This window comes from Pholis gunnellus, assembly GCF_910591455.1.
Source record: "Pholis gunnellus genome assembly, chromosome: 8".
NCBI lineage: Eukaryota > Metazoa > Chordata > Actinopteri > Perciformes > Pholidae > Pholis > Pholis gunnellus.
In genome coordinates, this window is record NC_136534.1 from 18,625,943 (window position 1) to 18,652,515 (window position 26,573).

Here is a 26,573-nt window from a genome sequence, read left to right on the forward strand (position 1 = left end):
AACGTGTAACATGTCGGTGCCGGGGAGGGAGAGGGCAGGAGGCGAGGAGAGGCATGCTGGGGAGGCCGGCATGCGTGGCCGGGATGGGGGAAACAAGATCCGGGAGCAGGAGGGAGGAGAGGGAGGTGGTGATCACCTCAATCATGGAGGAGCTCATCCCCTGACACCTACGATCTCTCAAGTATTTTTTATACTTGAAGTGTGTGCCTTTTACATAAAAAAATAGTCCATGCATAAAGTGCATTTATCTCACTTAGTTTACGCTGGTTAACAATTCCCCAAAATGTATTTTCAGGCTGCAAACTATATTCTCCATGCTCGGAGCAGTAGAGGTCGTCCTTGTCTTCCTTTATCTGAATAATAATGATACATCGTCCGCTGAGGAGGGCTTATTAAAAGCAGCAGTGATGAGATAACTTAATTGTGTGCATGCTGGGTATCCTGGTAGGGATTAGCGTTAAGCACCTATAGGTATCCATGGATTCTCTTATCTGGTCCTCATCCCTTCCAAAGCAGGCCGGTAGTAATGCACTGATCACCACTGGCATCATTATAGCCGGTATTATTAAGAGGGGGGAAAAAAAATCCAGAAATCAATACAGGATACCTTTTGCAGCGGTAGTGAAAACGAGGGAGATGGGGGTGGGTGGGAGGAGGGAGGGGATGGAGGGAGGGAGGTGCGGGGGTGGGGTGGTGATGTGTGAGTAGTAGCGGGTCCTCTCTCGCCTCAATGTTGCGGCCAGCCTAGTGGCAGATCGCTACAATCCTGGAGGGAGCCGGGTCGAATGAGCTATTGGGGTTCCCATATAATAACGGGGACAAACAGACAGACAAAAAAGACACACAGACGGACGGACGGAGATAGGCAAGTGTTCCGATAAAACGCGAGACCATAGCTGGAATCTATACGCTGTCTTATTGCCGTTTTTTTTGTGTTTTGGTAGTTTTAATTATTTATTTATTCGCTTTATTTATTTATTTATTTATCGATTGATTGCGTTTTAATTACTGCCTTGTGACCGAGAGCGAGGGAGGAGGAGCGTCAGGGCCAAGCGCGCGCGTGGTGTTTGAGTGTGCGTGCGTGTGTGTGTGTGTGTGTGTGCGTGTGTGCGTGTGTGCGTGTCCGTGTGTCCGTGCAGCCTCTGCCCCCCACTTGTTTATTTATTTGTTGATGATAGCCTTTAATGAAGCTGTTTTAAATGTGCTCGCGACGCGATCCGCTGCTTTGCCCGAGCGGATGAATGTAGCCTTCATGCGAAGGAGAGAGGAGAAGGAGCGCGTGCAGCTAGAGACCAAATACAATAGATCAAACCAAATACTACAGAAATCCAAATAAGACTTTCTAACTCTGTTGGCCTTTTACACGGCCTTGTCCGTTTCTATGTATCATCATTTATCGTGCTGTTTTTAATTGCAAAGCGAATACCAAAGCTAAGCCCGGTCGGGGATGCTACAGGAGGAGGCTAGCGACTCTTCTCATGCCTTTTTCACACCAACAGGAAACATTACTGGTGAGGAGTGAGAGGATAAAATAAGCCCCCGGGCCTCTATGTTTACTCAAGGAGAACGCTTTAGCTGTGCAAAGGTAACAGAGAGACGCAGGTGCATCAACGACAGGCAGGTGACACACAGCCTTTTATTAAATGAGCCACAACAATAGGCCTGCAATTGTATCACAACTTTTTCCCGTAGCCTGTAAGAAGTGAGGTCGGATCTCCCCTCTGTCCGTCTGTGTGTTAGTCTGGACTGTAAGATAACTGCTGCACTCAAGGGACCATCCTACATATATGTTCTATGCACATTTACATCAAAACTAATGCCGGCCACCAGTCGACATCCACAAATGTAAATAAAAAAGGCGCAGCTGGGCTACATGTGTACACACCCAACGGCGAATGTTGTGAGCCCTCCATACCAAATATTTTCCCAAAGCCGTCAACCAGAGAAACGGACGAAGACACGGAAGCTTCACAAGAGGACAGAGCTAATTACAGCACTTCTGTAAGATTATTTGCATCAAAACAAGAAGCCGGAGGAAGACCATGTTTGTTCCCTTGCCGGTGCCGTTCGTATTTCAGAGAACTGCCCCTGACCTCAACGCCTGGCGTCTCAAGTCCCCTCTGGCTCTCCGCTCCAACTCCGGTAAGACATTTTTACTCTTCTCCCTGCTACACATCCTCCATGTCGGTCAGACTCCGCCGCGCAGACCCGCCCCGCCTTGTTCGGTGCCGATGCACTTGCAGCGGGAAGACCTGTCGGCGCACACACCCACTTACACGGGCGCGCACACGCTCCTCCGGCTCCGTTTGAAGGCTTAAACAGAGTCCTTTACACCTGCAGGGTGGTTGTTTAGATCAAAGAAGCGTTCCCGAGCGAGCTGGAGTGTCCGTGCGGATTGAAAATTAATTGCGTAAAATGTCCGTTTTTGCTGTCCATTCCGTGGAACGATGCGCCACTGTTCCTTCCGTGTGTTGCTTAATTTCCACGCCGACTATGCCCCTTTCTCGGAGTGTATTTCTCTCATGTCTCCGTCCCCATCCTTTCCCTCTCCTCCACTGCCTGCGCCTGAGCCTGAACCTCCGTCTCTCCCCGACTAGACTCTCGGCAGGCAGGGAATATTCATGCCAACTTATCGATCCTGCGGAGATCGATTCCTGGGCCGGTGGAAGTAGGGAGAGGGGGAGATAGAAGGAGAGAGTAGGTGCACGGAGGAGTACGAACGTACGAGAGGAGAGATACAAAACACAGTTATGCATTCGTTTTATTCCATACTGTTTTGACATTGTGTTTTATTCAGGGGGATAATATATTTGTGACTTGGCTCTGAGCTTGCCGAACATCTCTGATTCCCCGCGGTGACTGCTTTTGCTCTGACTTGTGTTTGCTGGGTAAGGGACAAGGCTCGCATCTTTGTAAACACCACTGGAAATAGACTTCTTTAGTGACTACATCTCTCTGTCCTATCGCTGCTCGGCTGCTGCACGGTTGAAAGCAAAGGGAGTGTGGAGTCAGGGAGGGGGAGGGTGCCGGCTGGGGCGCCGTCTGCGTTTCATCTGCGCTGAAGCGGAATAAAAGGACGCATGGTGGGAGCAGCCAGGCTGGCTTCAGTGTGCCACTGGCTGTCGTTGTGAGAGAGCTCCAGCTCAGTCCAGCTTCGACTGTTTTTCAGACATGCAACAGCTGCTCGGCCCTTTACCCCTACTACCTCTTTGGAGACGGGAGGATGTGCTGGCTCTAGTGTATTCCTGCGCACTCTGAAGGACAGCAGAGCAGGCCTACAGGGGGGGGAATTCATTCACCAATGCATATACATACAGTAACTTGCTTATCAGTGCGTAATGGTGCATAAATGTGGCTGGTGTGCACCTTATCCGATGGACGGGCTCTTAAAGGGCCAGGCATCCCCCCCCCCCCCCCTGTGCTCAGCTCCCCCTCTCATTTCCAGATCAGTTCAACCCCATATGATTTCAGAGATGCCAGGCTTCACCCTTACTCCACATACTCAGTCAGCAGTGAGCATGTGACAATGAAGGGATAGGTGATAGAAGGGGAGAGGAAAAGAGCAAAGAGGGACGAGAGGGACCTGTAACCTACCGTATCTCCAGAGATATACACACAGAAATAAGGGGAGAGGGGTTGGAGGGAGGACGAGGGGAAGGAGCGGGGACCGGGGAGGAGGAGTTTTCGCGCTTTCGCACGTTGAAAAATGGCGAATGTCAGAATGAGATAAAAAAAATGTGGAAAGAGAGAGGGAGAACTGGGTGAGAGTAAGAGTAGATGACAGAGTGAAAAATGAGGAGGGAGAGGAAAACCCAGTTTGAGCTTGAGAGGTGAGAGTAAACCACAGATGAGCCATTATGTTGCAGTGTCCCGGGCCAGGGCCTGCATCTGAATAAGCAGGCAAACTGATGGGATGTGTGCCGCTGGATTCCTTAGATGGTCGGATAATAGTGATTCACAATGCTATGCTGATTTTATTCCATTCTGATAACACAGTACAAGGTGCTGTCCTTTTCAAATTCAGAGGGTTTGTCGCTAAAAAGGGTGCACGGCCAGTTCAACAACTAAGGACTGAAACAGGACTGAAACAGGACGGTTGTTTCTTCTAGAATTGTGCATCGCCAACACACCACAGAAGTGTCTTTAGTGACTTGTTGTCTTGTTTAGTGCCCTTGAGCTCTAATCTGTGCTTCCCAACCTCCACTGATAGCTCACACAGGAAATTGTAATACCCCCCCCCCCCCCACACACAATGTTTTTTGGTATTAGAGCTTTTGATTCAAGCTCTCAGTTAACTTGTGTCTCTGACTGGTAGCAGCTCCTTGACTCCTTTTGAGTTGAAGCTTTGTACGGGGTCAGAGGTCACAGCAGAAAGGTTTGATTTAGCCCCACCTGACCCTTCTCTGCCCCCTGTGTTTTCCATCTCTTTCATGTTACAACAGGCCTCAAGCATTCATTCACAACCCCTGTGGGGGCTCACACACACACAGACACATCGTCATGAAACAGGCGAACCATCATATAGCATAAAGTGAGGATGTTAGACCGTTTTCCACCTGGATGGCGAGCCGCTCTATGATCCAGGTTTTGTTCTATTTTTAATGGCATTGTGTCTGTGAAGGTGCAGGTCAGGGCCATCGCTATAGTGAACTCTGTGTGTGTACGTGTAGTAAAGTGGTTTGTGAAGCCATCAGCATTAACTGGTGTATGAAAGTTTAATGGGACATAGAGGAGGAACCGCAGGTCTCCCACACAGCGCAGGGCTTGATATGATATGATATGATGGGGCATCGAGGTGACTGCTTTTTTTTTTCCCTCTCTCGCTCACATACACTTACACAAACACCTAGATTCAGTTCATCTCAGCTATGCACCTTCTGTCACACACCATTAACCACCATCTCCTACAACATACCGTCTAACTCTCTCTCATACACACCCCATCAGATTTTAGACTCGCTTCATTTCTGTCTGACAGAGTAACATTAAGCGTACAGTTATTGATATTTGTTTTCCTCATAACTTTCCTGATCATCTAGGAATCTGATGTTTTCATTTCACACAGCGTGTTACAATAAAATGTTCAGTCTTAATCCATTAATCACGACCTCTCCAGTTCTGTGTCTGTGCTTTCCCGGCTACTTTCGAGACATTTCTACATGTTTATGGGGGTCTGGCACATGTCTTCGATGGTTGACGTGGGACCATGCATGTGCAAACCTATTTGCTCTGTGTCTGTCTGAGAAAGAGTGAGTGCGTATGTGTGTGTGTGCACAGGCACGAGCACACGTGCAAACTAGTGTGTGTAGGTATAGATCGGTTTGTGGAGGGGAGCGTGCAAGTCGCAGTGTTAACATGATTGCAAATGACAAAATGTCAACCTGGGTTTGTTAGCAACATAATGGGGAATCAATAGACACGAGAAAGATGTCAATACTACATGCTTTATTGCATTAAGCTACCTCTCTCCTTCTCTGTGGCCCTCTCTCTCTCTCCTCTTCTTCTCCCATTCCCTCCCACTCCCCCCTGCTCTCCGTCACAATACGATTCTCTCTCCCTCCTCTCGTCTCCCCGTGGTTGTAGAATTAGATTGCAGTATATGAGCCGGCCACGGGCTCCTAAATGCAGCAGGCTGATGGCAGAATGCTTCAGGAGCTAATGGGCTATCGGTTCGTCTATTTACCTATATTAGGCTCACGTAGATGTCCCAGACGTAGTTTGACAACGTGACAGGGCCAAAGCAGCTGCAGCAATGACATCTTATGTTTAGCTGTTGCATTAATGCAATGCGACTAACAGCATTTGAAAATCCTGCTCCAAGAAAGGTATTAAAAGTAATCATAGGATATTACTAAAACATCATCTGGCAACAGAAAAAGGCTTGTTTACGACTGTATGGCATCATTTCCGAGCATGTAATCACCTGCTCATTTAACGACGTACTCAAGGTGATAATACTCTGTTTAAATTGATACATTTGAGAATTAAACCTGTTACATGGTTTTGGAATTATCCACACAAATCCATGTGTCTCGTAATAACACTGCTATGTTATAAATTCCTTTTAATCCTATTAACTGTTTACCTTTTCTATTGATTTGCACAGGTGTGCATATGCGCCAGTAGGTTGTATTTATATATATAGTGTGTGTGTGTGTGTGTGTGTGTGTGTGTGGGTTGGTTGAGACTAATGTAGTATTAATGCTGATGAGGTCCCAAAGCTCATTAGCAACAGTGAGTGGTATTGAGTTTCTCCCGGGGAACGCAGACACACACACATATACAGTGCATCCTCACCAGCCATTAGCGTATTAATAACCATTACCACACACACACATATAAACACGCTAACGCAACCGCACTCCCACCAATCTGTGACCTTTACACATGTGCTTTTAAATATGCATTCTTCAACACGGACAGCATACACAGCAGGACACAGCCATGAAATCATGCAAACATATTCATCTAAAGAGCTTGATGAGCAGCATTTACTGGCCATCCATTATTCTTGAATGTGTTCGCTACACACTATATCATTTGATTCACACTCACACACACGGACTCACAGTCAGAGGAATAATTGTGTGCACTTGGTCCCTGTGTCCAGTGAAATACAGCCCAGCATTAGTCCTAATCAGAGGCCGGGTGAGCAGGCCACTTAATCAGACCTATCACCTGGAGAACACACACACAGAGGGATAGATGGTGTGTGCGCGTGCAATTAATCAACACATCAGCAGGAATAAACACATACAAACCACCTGACTCCATTCTCGGTATTGATTTATACCTCTTTCTGTGTTTCTCGTTGCCTCTCCCTCTCTCTCTTTCAATAGCATACAGATGACGTATATACGGAGATTTCAAGCATTCTTGACCTCTACACGGGGGACGCAGTGAGTGTGTGTGTGTGTGTGTGTGTGTGTGTGTGGACGATCGGTCAGCGGTGGCCTGGCTGTGATCAGGGTTGGAGTGGGCTTCGCCACATGCCGCCAATCACCCACGTCAGACTAGGCAGTCAAAACAAGCCTTTGAGCTCCCGCTGACCATATTGAACTCTTGATTATCTGATTTCACAACCAAGATTGACTGATTTATTCAAACGTCAGTGCAAAGGCTCAGCGGCAGACTCCCTGCATTTCTCTGGTCAGAGAGAGCGAAGCTTTAAGCGTTTCTTTGTAACAGAACATGCAAGGTTTGGACAGTCTATTTGCTGAGATGACCGTGTTCTCGTAAACACACCAACAATGAGCTTTCGCCCGCCGCTGTCTTTTTTGTTGTTGATTGCCGCAGGCTGTAACCTTTGCCACCCCGCTCATGTGTCGGTACATTTAGATAATAAAAAAGACCAATAAAATCCAAGGGTTTGATTGGGTGTCTCCCCTTAGCCCAGCAGAGCGAACGACTAAATCAGAGGTCCTTCTCTCCATTTCATTTAGCTGATAAGATTTATGGTAATGAAGGGGTCCTATTAACCTTTGGGGTTTCACGGCTGTCCTTCAGAGTAAGGGTGGACGAGAGTGCTTACCGATCGGGGTTTGAGGCGGAGGCAGCGAACATGTCTGCTATAAGCAATGTCACATCGTAGCGAATGCTCCCTCTGGAGTGCACGCGCGCTCAGCTCACACTCACACACATGCACAACGGAGACTCCAAAAGGAGCGCTTTGAGAGACAGGAATGCATGTTTAATCTTCCTCCTCTCATCTCTGGTCTGCATTTTCCCTTTTCTTTAACCCCTCTATCCTTCCCACTCGCTATCCTTCTCTCGACAGTAGCGTTCTGTTCTGAAATGTATCCACCACCTCTTCTCCCTCTCATTCCCTTGTGCAATCTCTCTTACTTTGCCTTTCTTTTACAAGTGCATGGTCTCGCTCCTTTTCTCGTTGCATGTGAAAACAAGTGCCCCGGGGCATTAAACAATTCTCCAGAGTTAACAAAAACGTTCTTGCGATTGATTCTAAACTTTCAAAAAAACATAACCCAATAGATAGTTTTTCATTAAAAATTAACATTTTAGACTTTGATACACCCCCAGGATGTTTCTATCTACTCCCTTTCTTCCTGCATCTATCCATACCATTACCAACAATAATCACTGGGCGTCTATAAATATTAGGGGGCAGAAAGAAAGGGGGGGTGACAGAGGGTGGCGTAAACCCCTCCTTCTCCTGTACAAGGGCTGCACCCCTCTGTCCCTTTGTCTGCTTGTAAAGGGGACGAAAGAGGAGGCGCAGAGTGGGGGGTGCCGAAGGAGTGACTAAGTGACCTCTCTCTCTCGTTTCTTTTGACGCTCCCATGTTCTGTCCATTTTGTCCTGCACGTCCCTCTCCCTCCCTCCTCTTTCATCCTCTTTCGTTCCCCCTTTTTTCAGCCTGGTTAAGTCGCCATGGCTGTTGGCCTCATACGTCCTCCCCCCCCCCCCCCTCTCTACCCGCATCTTTGACAGCAGCAGCCCGGTTGCCAAAGTGTCTGCAGGACACATTAAGGCCCATAAAAGCCTGGTCTGCGGTCGCACTCTTAACCACCAGTCAGAGGTAGTGTACAAAAGTGACTTTAAATGAGGCTGTGATTACCCTGGAACATGGAGAGATACTGAAGTGGCCAAGAGAGTGTGAGACAAGGCCGAAGCGTCGGGAAGAGGAGAAGAAAGAGCTACTCTCGGACATTTCTTGACTCTCTTAAGGAAAATTGAACAGAAACGAATATTTGTTTCTCCCACAGCTAAGAGCTAAAAAGGCTACCTGAGTGGAACAAGCGCTGAAAAGTTGTAACCCAAATTTCCTGCCGCCCACCCCCATCATCGCAAACTCCCCTCGCCTTGCCCCTCCCCTCCCCGTCACCCCTCTTCCTAATTGGCCACATGCTGCCTTGAGTGACAAGTGTAATCATCAGTCAAATTATGATGGGGGAGAGAGGTGGAGGCCAGGGGAGGTGGAGAGGAACAGCAGAAGGTGGTGGTGGTGGTGGGTTGGGGAGGGGGTGGGGGGGGGGGAAAGGAAGTGCTTTGATCAGAGGTAGAGAGGGGGTGAGCGGGCAAACAGACAGAGCTACATGGAAACCTGCTGTCCACACACCTGCTGCTTCATAGATGGGGCGACATTAACACCCCCAGACCTCAGTGTATTATAGAACATCACAGGAGAGCTTTGCAACAGCCCTCTGTAACCACATTTAATTGGAAAAATGTGTATTGATTGGCGTTACAGTATAAACTTTGTTTTGAACTTGGACTCTTTCTCTGCTTTCTCATTTCAACCTGAATAGCAACAAACCTCCTCTGCTGTCATTACAATTGCAACACAGACTAGAACAATGAAATCCCAGGGTGTGGTGGCAGCGCGCTCTTTGATTCTCACTTGGACGCACCGGGCCAGGCCCGCGTTATATATTTGGATGTACTTTGTTAGCGAGAGCAGATGTTGCTCTCCCGCCAGCTAATGAGGTTTACAGTAATTAGGAGTGCTGATGAAGCGCTTTGATTCTCCGGCTGTGGCGGCTCTCTCATTAGCGGCTAGCTAGCTAGCGCTGCAGCAGGCGCTCCAGTCACATCCTATTAGGCGGCTCAATGTACACTCTGAATTAGGAGCGGGAGATTAAGTGGAGATGAAAACTGTCTGCGTACGCACACACACACATACACCCACACACACACACACACACACACACACAAAAAAAGACCAGCAAAGTTCACATACACTCACTGTTATAATGAGGTTAATAGTAGAAAATTCCTCCCTTGGAACCAAAAATTCAAGAAGGTACTAATTGGAGGCGGTGTTGCACTGAACATGACGCATACCTCAAACTTATGCATGTGTCAAGTACAAGTTCTCATAAATTAAGGGTGCTCATCAGAGACAAGAACAAATGCAACAGGGAGAGGAACTGATTTTTAAGACATACGACAAGTTTCTTTATGTGTGTATGCACGAACCCTCCAGTGTCTAATCCAGGTGGTGGAATATTTCCCTGTGTTTCCTACAATTTGAGGGAAACAAAAAGACAACCTTGAAAATACATCCCTTTCTTTCCCCTTCTGTTCTTCTCCCCGCTAGTCGTCAATACTCTCTACATGCTCCTCTCCACTCACTCCTCTCCCTCTCTCTCGTCGTCTTTTGTGTGATGGAGTGATTATTGAGGACGTGGCTCCTGTGTTTAACGCTGGTTGATGAAGTCTGCCTTTGTCTGTCTGCGCTAACCTGTCGCAACCGGGACACCGCTTATAGCAAAATCAATACACAGAGTAGAAGAGGGAGAGAGAGAGAGAGGCCTGGCAAGGGAGGTAGAGAAAAGAAAAGAGAGGGAGGGGTGTTCAAAGGTAGATGAAGGCAACGAGACAGAGCGAGGATAGAACGGGAAGTAAAATGGAAAGAAATTGGAATACTTAACTCCAACGCTGCAGAAATATAGTGACATTGAACGGCTTGGGTCGCTCATAGTGCCTGTGTATGTGTGTATTTGTGTGTTGAAATCAGTGCATTTATATGTGTGTGTTTGTTTTGCCTGCGTGTGGCTTTGACCGAGGAGCGGTTGTATGTCTTGAGGCGCCTGAGCATGTGATTGTTTAAGTGCTCGTACGCCCGCAGAATGGGACGGACCCTATCTGTGCGAGAGCTTCGTTTGCTTCCGCTCCCCAGAGTCGAAGTCGGTGTGAAGAGGAGAGTGGAGCGACAGAGGGACGAGGAGAAGAACAGAGGAGGAGAGAAGGACAGGATGGGGAGAAGGAGAGGTGTATGGGGTGAGGAGGAGGAGGAGGAGGAGGAGGAGAGGGGGGAGCAGTTGTGTGAGAGAGGCACAGCTGGGAAATGAGAAATGCAACCCCCCTCCCCGTATACTACCACCTTACACTCACACATACGGCGCGCACACACATATATGATCCCCATCTCTTTATCCTCCCCTCAGGAAAGAAGGGGCTGAGGTGGAGGGGGTGAAGGGAAGGGAGAGGCAGGGGGGGATAGGAAGAGATGGAGAAGGGGACAGATAGGGGCATTAAAATTCATGGCCTTTTTCTCTTTTTTTTTTTCTGCTGAAAATCAATAGTGTTTACTATGAATGAGTGGAACAGTGGACAACAGTGGTGCCGGGGGGACAGAGAGAGACAGAGAGGAGGAGGACGAAAAGAGAGAGAGGGAGAGAGGGAAAGGGAGAGGGAGGGAGAGGTAACGGGGAGGAGGGGTGACTTTATTGCGTTAGGCAGAAGCACCAGAGGCCAAGGTTAAAGACCAGCAGGGTTAGAGAGACACAGAGATAGAAGCACCAAGTAAATTCAGTTGTCTTCTAAAACAGACATACTACCCTATAAATGCATATTTACTGCTGGCTATCATAAGAATGTAATGTAAAGTAAGACATTATCTGCCCAGCTGTAACGCTCCCTGCTGTAATATCAAACTGTTCCACCGTCTTTACTTTTCTAACTTTCCATTCCTCATTCCTCGCTTCGGCTTCCTCTACCTTTCAAAAACTGTGTGTGTGTTAATTGGCAGCCAGCAAACACCACTGACATGGTCTTTCACAAACAAACAGCAGACCCACACACACACACACAAGCCCCTTCACATACACATGAACACACAAACACACACAAACTCCAGACCAGTTCACACTGAGTTGTTCTGCAACTCTGACCCTGTTTCCTGCTGCTGAAAGCCTAGAAGTTCAGGATGGCTTACCAGTGTTTTGATTAAGCACTGCCTGTGTGTCTCACACCACTTGATCAAAGAAGAAACACAGTGTTTTTATCTGTTTTTACTGGACGCGGCTGCTACATGTTCCATAGCAATCAGAGCTTTTTAAAACATTTATGTTGTTCTTGTGTCTGCAAAATTCTGTCAGTAAATAGAGAATAGATTTAAGGGTGCCAAACAATACTTTAAATTCCCAGCAAAGTTTTTTTTTCTCCTTTTTCTTTTCTTTTTTTTCTGAGACCAAATAGCCATTTATTTTCTTTTTGCTGTATTTCTGTCTTTTCTGCATGTATGGTATCAGATTCTCACCATGGAGTCTGCGTCTTCAGGTTGTCTTGTGTGCAGCTGTGGTGGACTGTGTGTGTGTGTGTGTGTGTGTGTGTGTGTGTGTGTGTGTGTGTGTGTGTGTGTGTGTGTGTGTGTGTGTGTGTGTGTGCCAGCATGTAGGTGTGCATGGCTATGTCATGCATGTACTGTAAGCCCCTGTCATTGTGCACACACTGGTGTGTCCCTGCATTGTTGTGCATGTAGAAGTGTGTGTGTGTGCGAGAGAGAGCGCGAGCTGTGCAAGGGGTGATATATATTCAGGCAGCTCATGCATTATGGAGAGTGCAGGTTAGAGCGTCTAAATGTGAACTTCTGGTATGAGGAGGGTTCAGGGCCAATCTCACTGAAGCCTTTGGTATTAGCATAGCATCTCCATTTCAAATCGGCCTGTCAAAAGCCAGCAGCATGTTTTATTCAGCAGTAGATATTGATCACTGGTATTATGCATACATACCAGATCTATATTACATACCAAATCCGAGCCTTTGATATGTATATGATACTGCTTTGAGAATATGGTGCATGCTGGATGTAGGTGTTTGCTATGTGCATAAACTCTGCAACTCTTTGGTGATGCAAAAAGATATTTTTTCTTTTTTTTGTGGCTGGAGTTATTTGATGTGGTGATAGTATGCAGAAATGTTGATCGGGCGGTAAAGTTGGGAGCTGACTTGTTTACTTGTCAGAGGAGAGGACAGAGGCAGACAAAGTGCATCCGTTCAGCTCATGCGAGTGTGGACACGGCATCGTCTGCGGGGATGTGGAGAGTTTGCTGAGGTCAGAATGGCACAAAGGTTCTTTCCTGTGGGCTCGGGCTTGTGTGTTCATTACTCCGACGCCTCAAAAGACCAAAGTGGATGTTGTGTGCTAACTACAATTTCTCAATCCACTTACTGAGCTTCTAGCTTCTTGGTTGAAATGACCTCCAAGCACCCATATACATTAACAGCCAGCATTTCACTGTACCAGCGTCTCTTTGTCCATCAACATGTTTTTCCATCAATAGTTCTCCATGTGTTAAACCGGAGACCAGAGGCCATCTCTGCCTCTCTATCATGTGCCGGCTCTGACCATCACGCTGCATCGGTGCTGCACTAAATCTCCCCTCTCTAAATGACTGGAGTGGATGAAAGGTCACAGTATATGGGGGAGGAGGACAATGCAGGCGTTAGTTGTGATGGAGCTTGTTTTTCACCCTATATGAGCAGAGGTGGCCCATTTGCTGAATGGGACATTAGGAAGGTTTGTGAGGGAATTAACTTTTTTTTTTTCCCTGACCACATGACTTTGCTCTTACTGAGGTAGAATTCAGTGTTACATTAGATTTTTGTCTCTTTCCGCTTGTTTTTTTCCCCCCAACCATCTTGTACACCCCTTCCTCTCTCTCTCTCTCTCTCTCTCTCTCTCTCTCTCTCTCTCTCTCTCTCTCTCTCTCTCAGTACTCTGTTCCCTTAGCGACCGTTTCCAAGGTGCCCATTCCCAAGGGCTGGAGGAGGGCTCCAGTGATGTCATGCATGCATAACTCCACACCTGTAATTCATGTCCTGTTCTGCCTTCCTCTCTGTCTTTGTCACATTTTTTCTTTCCTTACTTTCTGTTTTTTTTTCTTCATTTTTTTCTACACTACTATTTTTTCCTGTCTCTTTTATTCCCCCCCCATCTCAAATGCTTTCGTACACTGCCCCCCCCCCCCCCCTCTCTCTTTTTGTTCCTTCCTCCGTGGCTTTATTTCACATCCTAGATGGCTTTTTCACCTTGTTCCCGCTCAAATAAAATTCACTTTTGATTTAGCATTCACTTCGGTTTGTTCCAGATTTTGATTTAAACTTGTAGCATTTCGTTTTAACAGTGACGCTCATCTTTTCATTTGCTGTTAAAAGACAGACAGTTGTGCTGCCCTCTTTCTGCAGTGTACATGACTCTCTACATCTGCTCCATGTTTAAAAGGTCATTTGTCAAACCTGACATTTTCTGCCCTTACGAAAGGTTTCCTCAATATCCAGCCCGGCTACCCCATTCAGAGTTTATGTTTTTTCATCTATTTGTTTGCTTTTGTATAAACCTTTTCTGACAATACATTCCTCTTCAGTGTCAATAAATATGAAGAGAGGAGGAGGCTGAATTCTATCATCTTGCAATGTTCAATAAATTAAGGCATGACAGATGCAGTCCACTGTTGGTGTGTGTGTGTGTGTGTGTGTGTGTGTTTGTGTTTGTGTGTGTTGTCTAGGTAATGGGGCCAAGGATTCCATGAAATGTAAGTTGCAACCGGAAGTGTAGTGAGTGGGTACTTGCCCATGCACACGCTCAATGGGGTCTGATTAGGGATTAACGTGTGTGTGTGTGTGTGTGTGTGTGTGTGTGTGTGTGTGTGTGTGTGTGTGTGTGCATGCCAGCGGGATGTTTTTACTCAGCACAGGTTGTCACTCTCCTGTTTCCCTCCATGTACCTTTTGTTCCACCCCTATTCCACCATTTTGGTTTTTGTTCCGGACAAAAAGAGGCCCCACATCAAGGCCCCCCTACCTGAGCACCGCCTCCCTTCTGATATTTACCAAAGCTCCCCCTCCGACACACACTCTCCCCCCACCGCTCATCCCAAAGCCGTTCTCTCTTCACCTCTCGCTCTCAAATTCAATATTCAAATGTAGAAGTTTTACAATGCAAAAAAAACAAATGGTGTGAACATGAGTACACAAAAACACAGTAACAGTAAAAAAAAAAAAAATATATATATATATACAACACACATATATATACAAACAAATATATATATATATGATAAAATATATAACAATAGGAGCACAGAATTTTCATGCGTTTCTTTGCTGACTTTCGCACTTAGTTTGATGCATCAGTGGCATTGTCAGGTTCTGTTTCCCAAGAAAAGAAAGGAAATATTGACATTTTTTGGGTCTGAACGCTTGGTATTTTGGAAACCGTTGAAGTTGTATTTTGGTAAAGAACTTGGTCCACATGTCTGCATACAGGCTGCTACAGGTTGCAGGAACAGCAGGAACAGCTACATGGCCACACTCTGTATTGGAGGTCACATAACACAAAAAGACTTTTGCTCATTTACCATTGGATACGCATACATTGTCAATATTTTCATGCCATTCATGTCTGCTGAGAGCTGGTGAAGGACTCCGATGCACAAAAACTGAAAAAACGTTTTCAGCGTCCGTGCCGACAGCAACTTACATTGTAATAAGTTGGTCACCAGTTCTCTTAATGCATACAAGGTCTCTATCTTTTGTTGCTGGCAGAACCGACACAGTCAGTTTCCTCTGGTTTGCCTCAAACAATGAGACAAAAATAAACCGTGTAACTCTCAAAACACCTGTGAAGGATAAAATAGCTTTTTGGTGCTCGTGTGCGATTTGCATGTATTTAAATGAGGTAATATGCATACATTTGGCCTCTTGCTATGACATTGAGCTTTATTGCAAAAACCAAGTCCAATTAAAATCAGCACTAAAAGCCACATGCAGCTCCAGTAAAATGAATAATGTCTTGGTTGGTGGTGTAGCCCATACTTTCCAGTGATCATGGCAGCATTGAATGATATATATATTTTTTTTTAACTTTTTTAAAAAAACTTTATGGGCTTATTTGCGCTGTAATATCATTGCTGCAATATCTTTTGTGAATCGGAGCTTAGAAGGGGCAAATAGCCGTTTCAAGTGATGTGTAATTCATGGTGCTGTCCGCGGCCGCAGTCCATTCTTTGTGAATTCGCCCATCAGCGTGTGTTTAGTTAATGTCTTTTTCAGTCTCCCTCCCTCTCTCTTTCTGCTTAGCTGTGTGCTGTGGTGATGGGAGGGCTCTGGTGGGCTTGTTGAATGAACTTTGTGGTCGTGCTGACAAATCAATGATAAAGAGTAATGACATCAACAATGTAATGTATCTCCTTGTGCTTTCATTGACTCTCCCTGTCTCCCACCAACTCCCCTCCTATTATGCCACCTTGGGTCTTTGACTTCGCTTTGCACCATAAACTATGTTTCTGTCTCTTAATGTTTGGCATTATATGTATCTTTTATCTCTGTCGTTTGTTTCTCTCTATTGGTCTGTCTATCCGCTAACTCCCTCTCTCTCTCCCTCTCTCTCTCTCTCTCTATTGATCCAGTCATAGTTTTCTCAGTCTTCACAGTACTGGGCCGCTCTAATCAATACAGATAATTGTCTGCTCTCTCTCGATGCCAAACATAGTCTCCCCTTCTCCCCTCTCCCTCCCTCTCTCGCTTTTTATCAATGAACCCCGGTCTTCCCTCACCCCTCCTCACCCGCCCCGCCCTCCTCCACCTCCAGACGGGGATTCCCCCTCCCCTAATCACGGGAGATAACCTGCTTTCTTTACCGATTTTCTCCCACCCGCCCTCCCCCACACACATCCCCGCCTCGCCCGCTGCCTCGCTTTCCTCCCCCGTTCATCGATTACCGTGAGAGCCGGGGCCCGGCCCGCCCGCCCTACAGATGTAAACACACTCAGTGCTCAGGTTGTGGTTTAGTTGCCATTCGACCGCTCCTTGTGTGTGGGCCTTTTGGGTAATCAGTGGGATCCAGCGGTTTTTACCGGGTTACGGCGGCTTTCTTTGATGACTCGGACCCATGATTGTCAGGAGGATGCCGTTATACATTCACCATCTAGCCTGTGACCTGCCGTCTCCAAAATATGATCTCTCATTTGTGACGTCAAAAGCAGACATCCTTGACTAGTAGAAAGCTCCAATCTATATTTGAATTGATCCATTTCCTTATCAGAGTTATAAGGTGAATTAGAGCCTTTAGTAAAGCAGGACAAGTCGCATCAAGTCCATTTTATTTATATTGCCTAAAATCAGAAATTAGTCTCAGAGAGCTTTAAAAACGACACCCCCTCGCAATAACATTCGACACCTATCCTTAGACCCTTGATTCGGATAAAGAAAACCTCCACTAAGCAATCCTTTAAAGCTGGGCTAGGCAGTTTTCTGGAAAAGGCAAAGAAAATGCCAGAATTTGGAAATACAACCCTCTTCCTGCCGCTGTCCACTCACTTTCCTAAGCCCCTCCCATCAGACGAGCACAGACATACGCCCGTGCTTCATGCAGTAACCTGTACGAGTACTTGTCATTTATTTCAAACATTATCCCAATAGTGACTGTGATCTTGATGCTGAGAGTGGGAAATAATATTGAGATTTACCATCTTGTTTTCTTTACAAACTTGTGTGCCTATAAAGCCCTTTGAGATGACATACTAGGATTAGAGGCTTCGGTTAGCAGAAGGTTAAACTATCAGCAACATTTTCCCTCCATCGCTGATACGCTTTACCGATATTGACATGTGTTTTGTTGCGTTTATTGTCAGACTCCTGTTAAGACTCTTTTTGATAAGTCAGTCTTCCTTTTTTGGGATGCTTTGCAGTTGTTGCCAATGCTGGATCTGCAGGATTTTCCACTATTGAATTGGGCTTTGTGCACATCTGCATTTGTAGAACATCCAATAGTCTCCTGTCATGAGAGGAGGTGCAGAAGTCTAGCTTTCTCTCAGTCCCCTTGAATTACAATATGCTGAAGGTTATTATGGAATTTGTGCCCAATGATGTCCCAAAAACCTACCTGCCTCAGCCTTTACAGAAAAAAGGGAGAAACCTCAGGAAGAGCAACAGAAGAAGGATCCCTCTTCCAGCACGGACAGAGGTGCAAAAAGTGTTAGCATAATAACATGCAATAAGAATTACGCTATGGAGAAACAGAATGAGGATGTTAAGTCAATATTAAGTGTAATAAGTTAAAGAGTTTCAAGAAAAAGAGTGAAGACTGGAGTGAACAAGCAAATGCCCACAGTTGGACCCAATGCAGCATTCATATTCTGTTTCTACATATGAAATCCTGCGTGTTTAATAATGCATCAACCCATCCAGCCAACAAGACAGGTTACAGGCCTGCAGGTTATTGTGCTGTGTGTGCAAGTGCGTGTGCACAGATGTGTGCGTGTGTAGGTGCGTGCATGCTTGCGCACATGCATGTGTGTGTGTGTGTGTGTGTGTGGGTATTCGTCTATGAATCAGACGTGGAGCATCCAGCAGAAGTCTCTGTTGTATACTTTATCACTGAACTCAATCTGGTGCTGCACGTAAACCACACTAGCAATATCAATGACAATATATAAACAGTATATGTATCCAATGTTTACACAAATATCTCATATCCACTCACATCTGCTGCTACTGATAGCTGCGGCAGTGCCGTGCTTCTGTTTGGTCTTCACCACAAGAGGAGTAAGTGAGATGGAGTTTGGAAAGGAAATAATCCGTTTCAATCATGATGTAGGTCAAAAATAAAATGAGTTGCTGTTATATGGGAAAACAGAAGATAGCGAGAGCATTTGTGTTTGAATAGTAAGTGTGCATTGGAGTTTTATGAATATGTTTGTGCATCGGTGAGTTATCTGTACGATTGAATGTGTGTGTGTTTGTTTATTAGCAGGCCCGCGCGTGCGCGTGCATGTGCACATCTGAGACAAATGGAGAGAGTCTGGAGGCTAGGCTCAGGTTTACACGTGTGTGATCAGACTAAGCAGGGCTTAAAAGGGCCAGCAGCGTGATGGAGAGGAGAAAAGGAGGGAGGTGAAGCAGTGGGGTTATATTGTCCTGGAGGAGGTTTAGGGGGGGGGAGGGTTGGGGTCGGACGGGAGACAGCAGGGATCCTCCTCGCCCCTTGGGAGTTGAACCTACAACCCCCTAACCTTCCTCTAGCCCTCTGGTCATGGACTTGAACCATGTAACCCCCTGATGGACAATCTGTTCTTCTCCCGAGTCTCGCTACAGCACTGTGCATGCCATTAACGGATAAATAGGCTGTCTGTGTGTGTGTGTGTGTGTGTGTGTGTGTGTGTGTGTGCGTGTGTGCGTGTATACACATAGACACTTCCATGTATGAGTCAAGTGTTTGGTCAGTTGGCTGTGGCTTTGACGTTGGGTCTTGCCCCCTTTTTATTTAATGCTTGTCAAACAGAAGAGGTGAAAAAGGAAGCCTGAAGCGCGGTGATTTGTTATTTTGATTCTTGACTCTGCTTTGTTGAGATTTCTGTTTTGCAAGCCGGTGTGAGAGGTGATTTTTTTATTGTATTTTGCACTCATTGAAATAGATAAATAGAGCATTATGTGTGATCCACAAGGGCTCTATCTGTCTCCCGTGGATCCCAGCTCTCCTAGTGTCTCTCTAACAAGGACAGTAGCGGAGAGGTTTATGCACGCCCGGACCCGACTCATTCTTCACCTGTCAACAAAATCATTCACACCTCGGGAAAAAAATGGAGATACAGTAGAGAGGAGGACAGGACGGGGGGCAGTTAGTGAGAGGGGAAAGGCTATGAGGAAGTAAAGGAGGTAGCTGATGTATTCCTCTTGGCAATTTTATTTTCTCTTTCCTTTATTTTTCTATTTCTTCCATTGTTTGTGTTTGTGGGCTCTTCTTATCAGATCCCGGCTCCATTCAGGGCTACAGTCAGGGGAAGAAGCCCGACGCCTGCCGTCTCTCTTTCATTCAATCTCTCTGACTCTGTTGCTTTCTGGTGCTCTTCCTTTCCTAACCTTTGAGAATAAGAGCCTTGAATTTGAATTTCAGAGCGAGCTAGAAAGCAAGAGAAGGGTTTGGAAGGAGGAGGAGGCGGATGGGCAGGAAAAGAGGGGAGGCTTGGGCAGCTCGAGGGGGGGGGGGGGAGCGGGTTGTTGGAGCCGCGGTCGTTGAGAAAGGGCCTGCTCAGCGCGTCCCCCGGCCTCCCCCCTTTGAGGGGCCCCGATCGATACAAACTCGGAGCAATAAAGCTTTCCCCCTGTCATCTCTGCAGAATACAAAGCAGAATAGAGAGAGGGAGAGAGAAAGAGAGGGAGAGAGAGAAAAAGAGAGGGAGAGAGAGAGGTGAAAAGCTGTTCCGCTAGCCAGACCAATTTCCTAACCCCCCTCCTCCTCCTCCTCGCTCGCTTCACCACCACCTCCCCAACACACCATCACCATCACCACCACCTCTATCGCCCCCTTTTCTTACCACCGTCTTTTTATCTATTGCTCTTTCACCTTCTTTTTCCCAAATGCACAATATATCCCCCGACTCTATAGCTGAACAGCTATCTCTCCATAATAAATACAGCATGAATAAAGTATACAATAGATTCCCTGCTTCCCCAACTATCTGAGAGAAAGGTGGAAAGAGGGAGATGAGGGAGGAAAAGTGGCAAGAACTGTGGCTTGATGGGGGGGGGGGGGGGAAAACAGTCAGGGAGCAGGACGGACGGAAAACAGGAAGGAAGGATAGTTATATGGGGATAAAGTGTGTGAGTGTGTGCAGAGGGGGGAGAATAGGGATAAGGTAGAGAAAAAGGAGAGAGGGAAAGGGGGGAGAAGGATTGCACTCAGAGAAAGATGGATGTAGCGATACAGGTACAGAGGAGGCGGAGGAATATTGATGAGGAGGAGGAGGAGGGTAGAGGAAGAGGTAAAATGGGTGGGGATGGGTGAGGGAGTGAGCGAGAGAGAGAGAGAGAGAGAGAGAGAGAGAGGTGAGGGGGTCAAACAGCAATCCCTTGAATTGAGAGCCAATTACTGTAATTGTAATCTGGATTCAAAGCATAGAGACACAGCAGTGACAGGCTCATGCAGGCAAACGCACACATGCACGCACAAAACAGACAAAAGAGAGTATGTGTGTGAGTGTGTGTGTGTATATGTCTCTACATGCTGTGTTGATTGTTCTGTGAAACTGCAGATGTGCATGCATTGTGTGTGTGTGTGTGTGTGTGTGTGTATATATATGTATGTGTGTGTGTGTGTGTGTGAGTCCCTGTCTCCATTCTTCTTCACTGAATGGCAGTGCAGGAGTCAGCCTGCCAATCAACTATTGTACTCTTGTCAATTTAATAATATTTCTGAGCGTTGACCTGCACGGCGCTACAGCCATGGCTCTATATGTGTGTGTGTGTGTGTGTTTTCCTATATAATTCTCTGTCTCTCTCCCTCTTTCACCTCAGTCTAACCCTCACCACTCCCTCCCCCTCTATCTCCCTCCCCCGGTCCCTGTCTCTCATTCCCTCCTTTATTAGAAGAAGATAGTGCGAATCCTTCATCTCTCCTCCACTAATTCTCTCCGTTATTGTCCCTCCGCTCGGCCCTCTGTGTCTTTGCACTCCTTCGCTTGTGTCCTCCTTTCTTTCCTCGCCGTGATCTATATTGCTCGCTTTTTCTTTTTTTTTTTTGCTCTGGCCGTCCTTTCCCGTTATACTTTGGCTTTTCTCTCATTCTTTTTTTTCTCTCTGTCGCCTCACACAGATGTCGCATCCCTTTCTTTGCTGTTCTCTTTTCCCCCTCGGACCTCCTCCCTCCATCAACATACCTCAACTTCCCCGCTCTCACACTCTTCTCCTTTCTAACCCGCTGATGTCCCTTTTCCAGGCCAGCTCATATTCAACATTGTCCCTTTTTGCTTTTTCATCATCATAGGCTCATTTTGTCAACTCTATGTCCCCCTCTCATTCCTCACCCTCCCTCCATCCTTCCTTCCTTCCTTCCTCATCCCTCTCTCCCTCCCTCCACCCTGTTCGTTCCCTGGGGAGGTCAGTAATAATGGTAGTGATGGAGTGAGAGAGGGAGGTGCGATTATTGTCTTGTCGGGAGTCAGAGGAATCGATCGGCCCAGAAATATGAGGCGCGAGAAAGAGCCGCTGTGTCAGATACAATAACCACCCGCTCCCGGGGGCTTACACACATACATACACACACATTTAGACACACAGACATACACACACATTTAGACAGACACACAGACATACAGACACATACCCGTATTCGACACGAACATACACATTTATTTGGTTCGATGCAAGACACTGACACGCCCGCACCATCTTTCTTTTTCATTAACGCAATGCACACACATCCTTCTTCTTCTGTGGTGAATGAGAGTAGCGAGGCAGCCCAATCATCTACATGCTTTGATCTGAGATAAAGCACAGAAGTAGATCTGTTCTGATCATTCTTCATGCACAGATAAAGGGCAAGGCGAGGAAAATCGCTCACACACCTTTCACTCACGTAGCTATAAACAGACATAAACACACGCATACACGCGCACGCCGCACACACACGCTCGCACTGAGACCTTTCACTGCTGTTGCCTGGCAACGTGGCCGAGTGTCCAATCCGAGACGAGAACAGTGGCCGGTGATGTCACAGCTGCTGCTGACCAGCAGGTCTGAGAGAGAGAAAGAGAGGCGGAGGAGGAGAAGAGAAAGTTTGAATTGGAGAAAGAAAAGGGGGGAGGTCGCAAGAAAAGAGTGGGATGATGATGATGAGAGGGTTTGAAGGAAAGGAGGCAAAGCAGTTGAAGAACAAGCCGAGGTGAAAGAGGGGTGGGTCGAAGGAGCACACGTAGACGATGGTTGCCATAACTAAAGTACACCCATTTATTTGTATTTTAATAGGGTGAATATCAAGGCCTATTCTGCACAACAGCGTGCTTTGTCAGTGTAAGTGAACAGTTTGGTGTAAAGTGGCCTAAATGCTCCTTGAACCGGCGGTGAAGGCCACAAGTTGTCCCGCTCTTGTGCCAGAAGAAGAAGAAGAAGAAGAAGAGCGGGTGAGACAAGCAAAAGAAAAAGATTTGAGCATCAACCTTGGTAGCGCCGTGGGAGAGAGAGCGGTGTCTGTCTAGACAAGCCCGGCTCCCTATGGGCTGCGGAGATGATACAGAGAGGAGGGGAATGGTGTGAGAGAAGGATTGAGGGGCCGGAGGAAAAGGAACGATTGAGAGGTATTAGGACAGGGGAGGAATAGGTGTTGTAAAGGTGTAGGCGGTGTGTATGTGTGTGTGAGATGGCGCATGTCCCATGGTAGCCAACAGTGTGAGTGTGTTTTAGCCCCTGCTGCTTCTCATACAAAACCTCAACCTCTGTAGTCTCCACACTGCTAGACCTACTGTTTATAATCCTGCAACTCCTCATGGGGCTACACCTGCACACACACACACACACACACACTTACACACCTACACCAGACTAGATTTTAAATCTCTCACCTTGTAGAATGGAGTCTTGCGGTCGGACTGTGAATAGGACTTGGTGGGTCCATCACTGAGCCGGGCTCTGTCCCCTCTTCAAGAAGAGGAATATGATGGATTATATGAATTAGAGCCAGTGTGTGCACCAGGCCTGAGGCTGCAGTAGATATAGGAGGACCGAGCCGTAGAGGGATGCTGAACTGGTTTGGAGACCTCTGAATTGTCCCTGCAATGACCCATTATACACACACACAGCGTCCTCACCCCCAGCTAACATCCTCTCTACAATCTTTTGATTTCCGTCTCTCCATCCCTCACCTTCATTCCCATCACTCTTTCTCTTCTCCTTCATCTCCTTCCTTTCTTTTTCTTTACTATTCCCCCCCCCCCCCCCCCTCTCAGTAACCCCCAACCCTCCCTACCTGCCTCTCCCTCTCCCTCTCTGACAGTGGAGTGATTGATGGCGCTCTAGAGGCCTCAGCTTCCCCCCATCCTCCTCCCTGGGGTCCCACTATCAGATTGTGTGTGTGTGTGTGTGTGCGTATGTATGTGGGTGTGTTTATTATCTTTGGAACGTAACTTCTAGTAACTCTGCGTTAACATAGCTCACATTCCCTGATAAAAATCATCTAAATAAATACTCATTTATAATTATATATTTTTGCATTTACTATATTTTACAAGTTAACAGTAACACCATTTCTTACAGGGAAGTGTTAATATGGCGTCTTCAATTGAGACCATTTGCAGTCACCCCAATATCATCTAAGTGGAGTGTTGCTAGGTCTGGTCTCCATGGTAACCAAGGCTCAGACCTCCTTGGGGCAGGAAGGCCCCCCATGGCCATGAACTAACACACACACACACACACACACACACACACACACACACACACACACACACAGAGCACACTTAAATTCACCAGCCACCTATTAGAGCCACTCAAACAAAAATGCACACACACACACACACATACACAAGTACAAAAACACACCCTCTGTTAGGTGGGTAGATTGGAGTTTGAACAAAGGTCACGGCCAAAGCTAGGCTGCCCAGACGACCTCTGACCCAGAGAAACGCCCCCTCCCCAACGTGCAGTCTGTCACAGTCGTTGGACAGGCCTGGCAGTCTGTCCGTTCACGTCCTAATGAAGGCCCCAAACATCACCACAAAAACAAGGGGTCCAAATAGATTAGTGAAACTGAAGATGAGTCTCAGGGCCTTAAGTCTGCTTAGTGTCCAACCTGCATCTTAAGGTGAATGCACTGGGAAATTATTTTTTTGTTTGATAAGACAGAAACAAACAGGGGGGAATCACTGCTCTGACTGTAACTGACCATTTTCATTAATCTGCCGATTATTTTCTAGATTAATCAATAAATCATTTGTCTAAAAGCTTCAGATTCCTTGTTTTATCCGATCATCGGGCCAAATAAAAGCAGCAAATCCTCAAATTTCAGAAGTTGGGGCAATTTTTTGACTGAAATACGACAGAAATGATTAATCAATCAAAGTAACTGGCGGTCAGTTTTCTGTTGGTTGACCGATCATTAATCGAATAGCGTCTCAGCTGTAAATCCAGCTATTTACCCGAAGACATTGTGCATTTGTGAGTTTTTTTAAGAAGGCAATGTACCCAAGTTTATGTCCTGATATTGTCCGCATAGTAAATATAAACGTATCTCAGAACATCAGTATTTGTATGTATTTTAGGACAGGTGTAAAAAGATGTCTCTGTATATCAGAGAGCACCTCCAGCGCCATATGCACTTGTGAGTGTCTATCCAGCAGTACATTGGGCGGTTGTAAATCACCACATAAAGTATTTATAAGGTTAAACTTGGGAACTCTGCTGCCGTTAGCTTTTGAATTAGTGAACTCGGACCAAGGGAGAAGGAAGGGGAGGGAGGGGGGTGATCAGTGGTCTGCCTTGTGCCCTCCTCTGTAGATGGAGTTTATTTCTTCATCAGGAGAATCAAGAGTGCCACCTTGTGGTTGGTTCGTCCTGCTGTCAGAGCAGCACTTTTGTCTCTCTCAGATTTAAAAATCTAGGCAATAATTCTGCTGAAACATGCTAGTCTGCTTCCTTGAGATCATTCTCCGTTGACAGATTTTCACTAATTTAGCATCTTCTTGGTCGGGTAATCCTTGTGGGCGGCACTTCTGGTGGCTCATATCTAGTTAATCTGCAATGTTCCACTTTCATGTCACATCTATTCGTCACATGAAATGGTTTTTTTTGCGGCGTGGCTTTTCTGTGGTGCATCACTGTGTGCAGCCTATACAGTGTGGGTTGGTCAGTGGTACAGTGCGTGTTGTGACAGAGTTTTTCCTTCCGCTCGGGGTTAGAGTGGAGCTGTGGCTGGCAAACGTAGCCGAGGATGTCTCACATCTTCTCTTGTTGGTGTCGACCTCCCTCGACAGACCACCCTAACTCCCACTGATGTGCTCGCTCACAACAACCCCACAGTCTCACACGGACGACCAAGGAGAGATGGTCATGACTCATGGCAGACAAAACAGACTACGAGCGCCTGTTAGAACAACTTGGAGTTGAGGAAAAACTCTGCTCAGTTGAGTTATCGTTAAGGTTTTGAAGCAACACTGGGTCACATGTCGTGCAAACGTATCATACACTCTTCGGTCACAATGTCAAGCCTGCTGTTTTTCTCTTGCGTGTGTGTGTGTGTGAGTGTCTGTTTCCAGCCACGCCATCACTTTCCGTCGGCACCCGTCATCCCCCTCTTTTTCACCTTGTCTATCTCTTCGATCTCCTCGCTCACTCACTCTCCCACTCTCTAACCTCTTTCGTGTCCCCCTTTCTTTCTCTTTTTTCTTTTGTCTTGTGTTTTTCTCTCTTCTGTGCCGAGTTCCTACTCTTTTGAGGCTTACTTCCTGTTGTGTTGCAGGATGTGGGGAGGAGGTGGGGCTTGGGGGGGTGTGGACTAGAGAGAGAGAGAGAGAGTAATTCTCTCAACCATTTGATTTAATACACTCCTCCTTTTTAGTTTGAGAGAGAGGGGTAGAGTGAGAGTTTTTCTTTATGTAGCGTGCACACACGCTCTCACACAGACACAGATATGACCAAGACAGCAGCAATAGCAGCAAAGGACTTCTTCAGTATGTGGTTGCCAGGTGAGTGACTGTCTGTGCAGCCTTCTCTCTCAGCTGGCCTTCATTTACCAAGACCAATTAAGCTTTGCGTGAGTGAGAAGGCACTGTGTGTGTGTGTGAGTGTGTGTGTGTGTGTGAGGCAGAAAGAAAACTGTGTCTATGCTGTTGATTAATGCCACTGGGTCTAACAAGCTCTGCTAATTAGAGAACATCAAAGAGCAAGAGGTCGTAGAGAAATGGATGGATGGATGGATGGATGGATGGATGGATGGATGGACGCCTGTCGCAGGCAGAGGGAAAGGTCAGACACCTCGCCAGTCCATAGCATGCTTCTGTGTGTGTTAGAATGCGTTTATACTATGAATGGTAAAAACGAAATAAAAAATAACACAGTAGG

General features: G+C 46.6%; 1 protein-coding gene across 1 annotated transcript in view; it reads left to right on the forward strand.

Moving 5' to 3' along the window:
• Window positions 1-2,042: 2,042 nt before the first annotated feature.
• Window positions 2,043-26,573, forward strand: part of pou2f2b (POU class 2 homeobox 2b) — a gene marked incomplete at both ends in the record, with an annotated part of 36,765 nt that continues 12,234 nt past the window's right edge. The window contains one exon of the mRNA XM_079164272.1: window positions 2,043-2,142. Coding sequence (XP_079020398.1) covers window positions 2,043-2,142 — 100 coding nt within the window. The remainder of the gene's footprint in view (window positions 2,143-26,573) is intronic.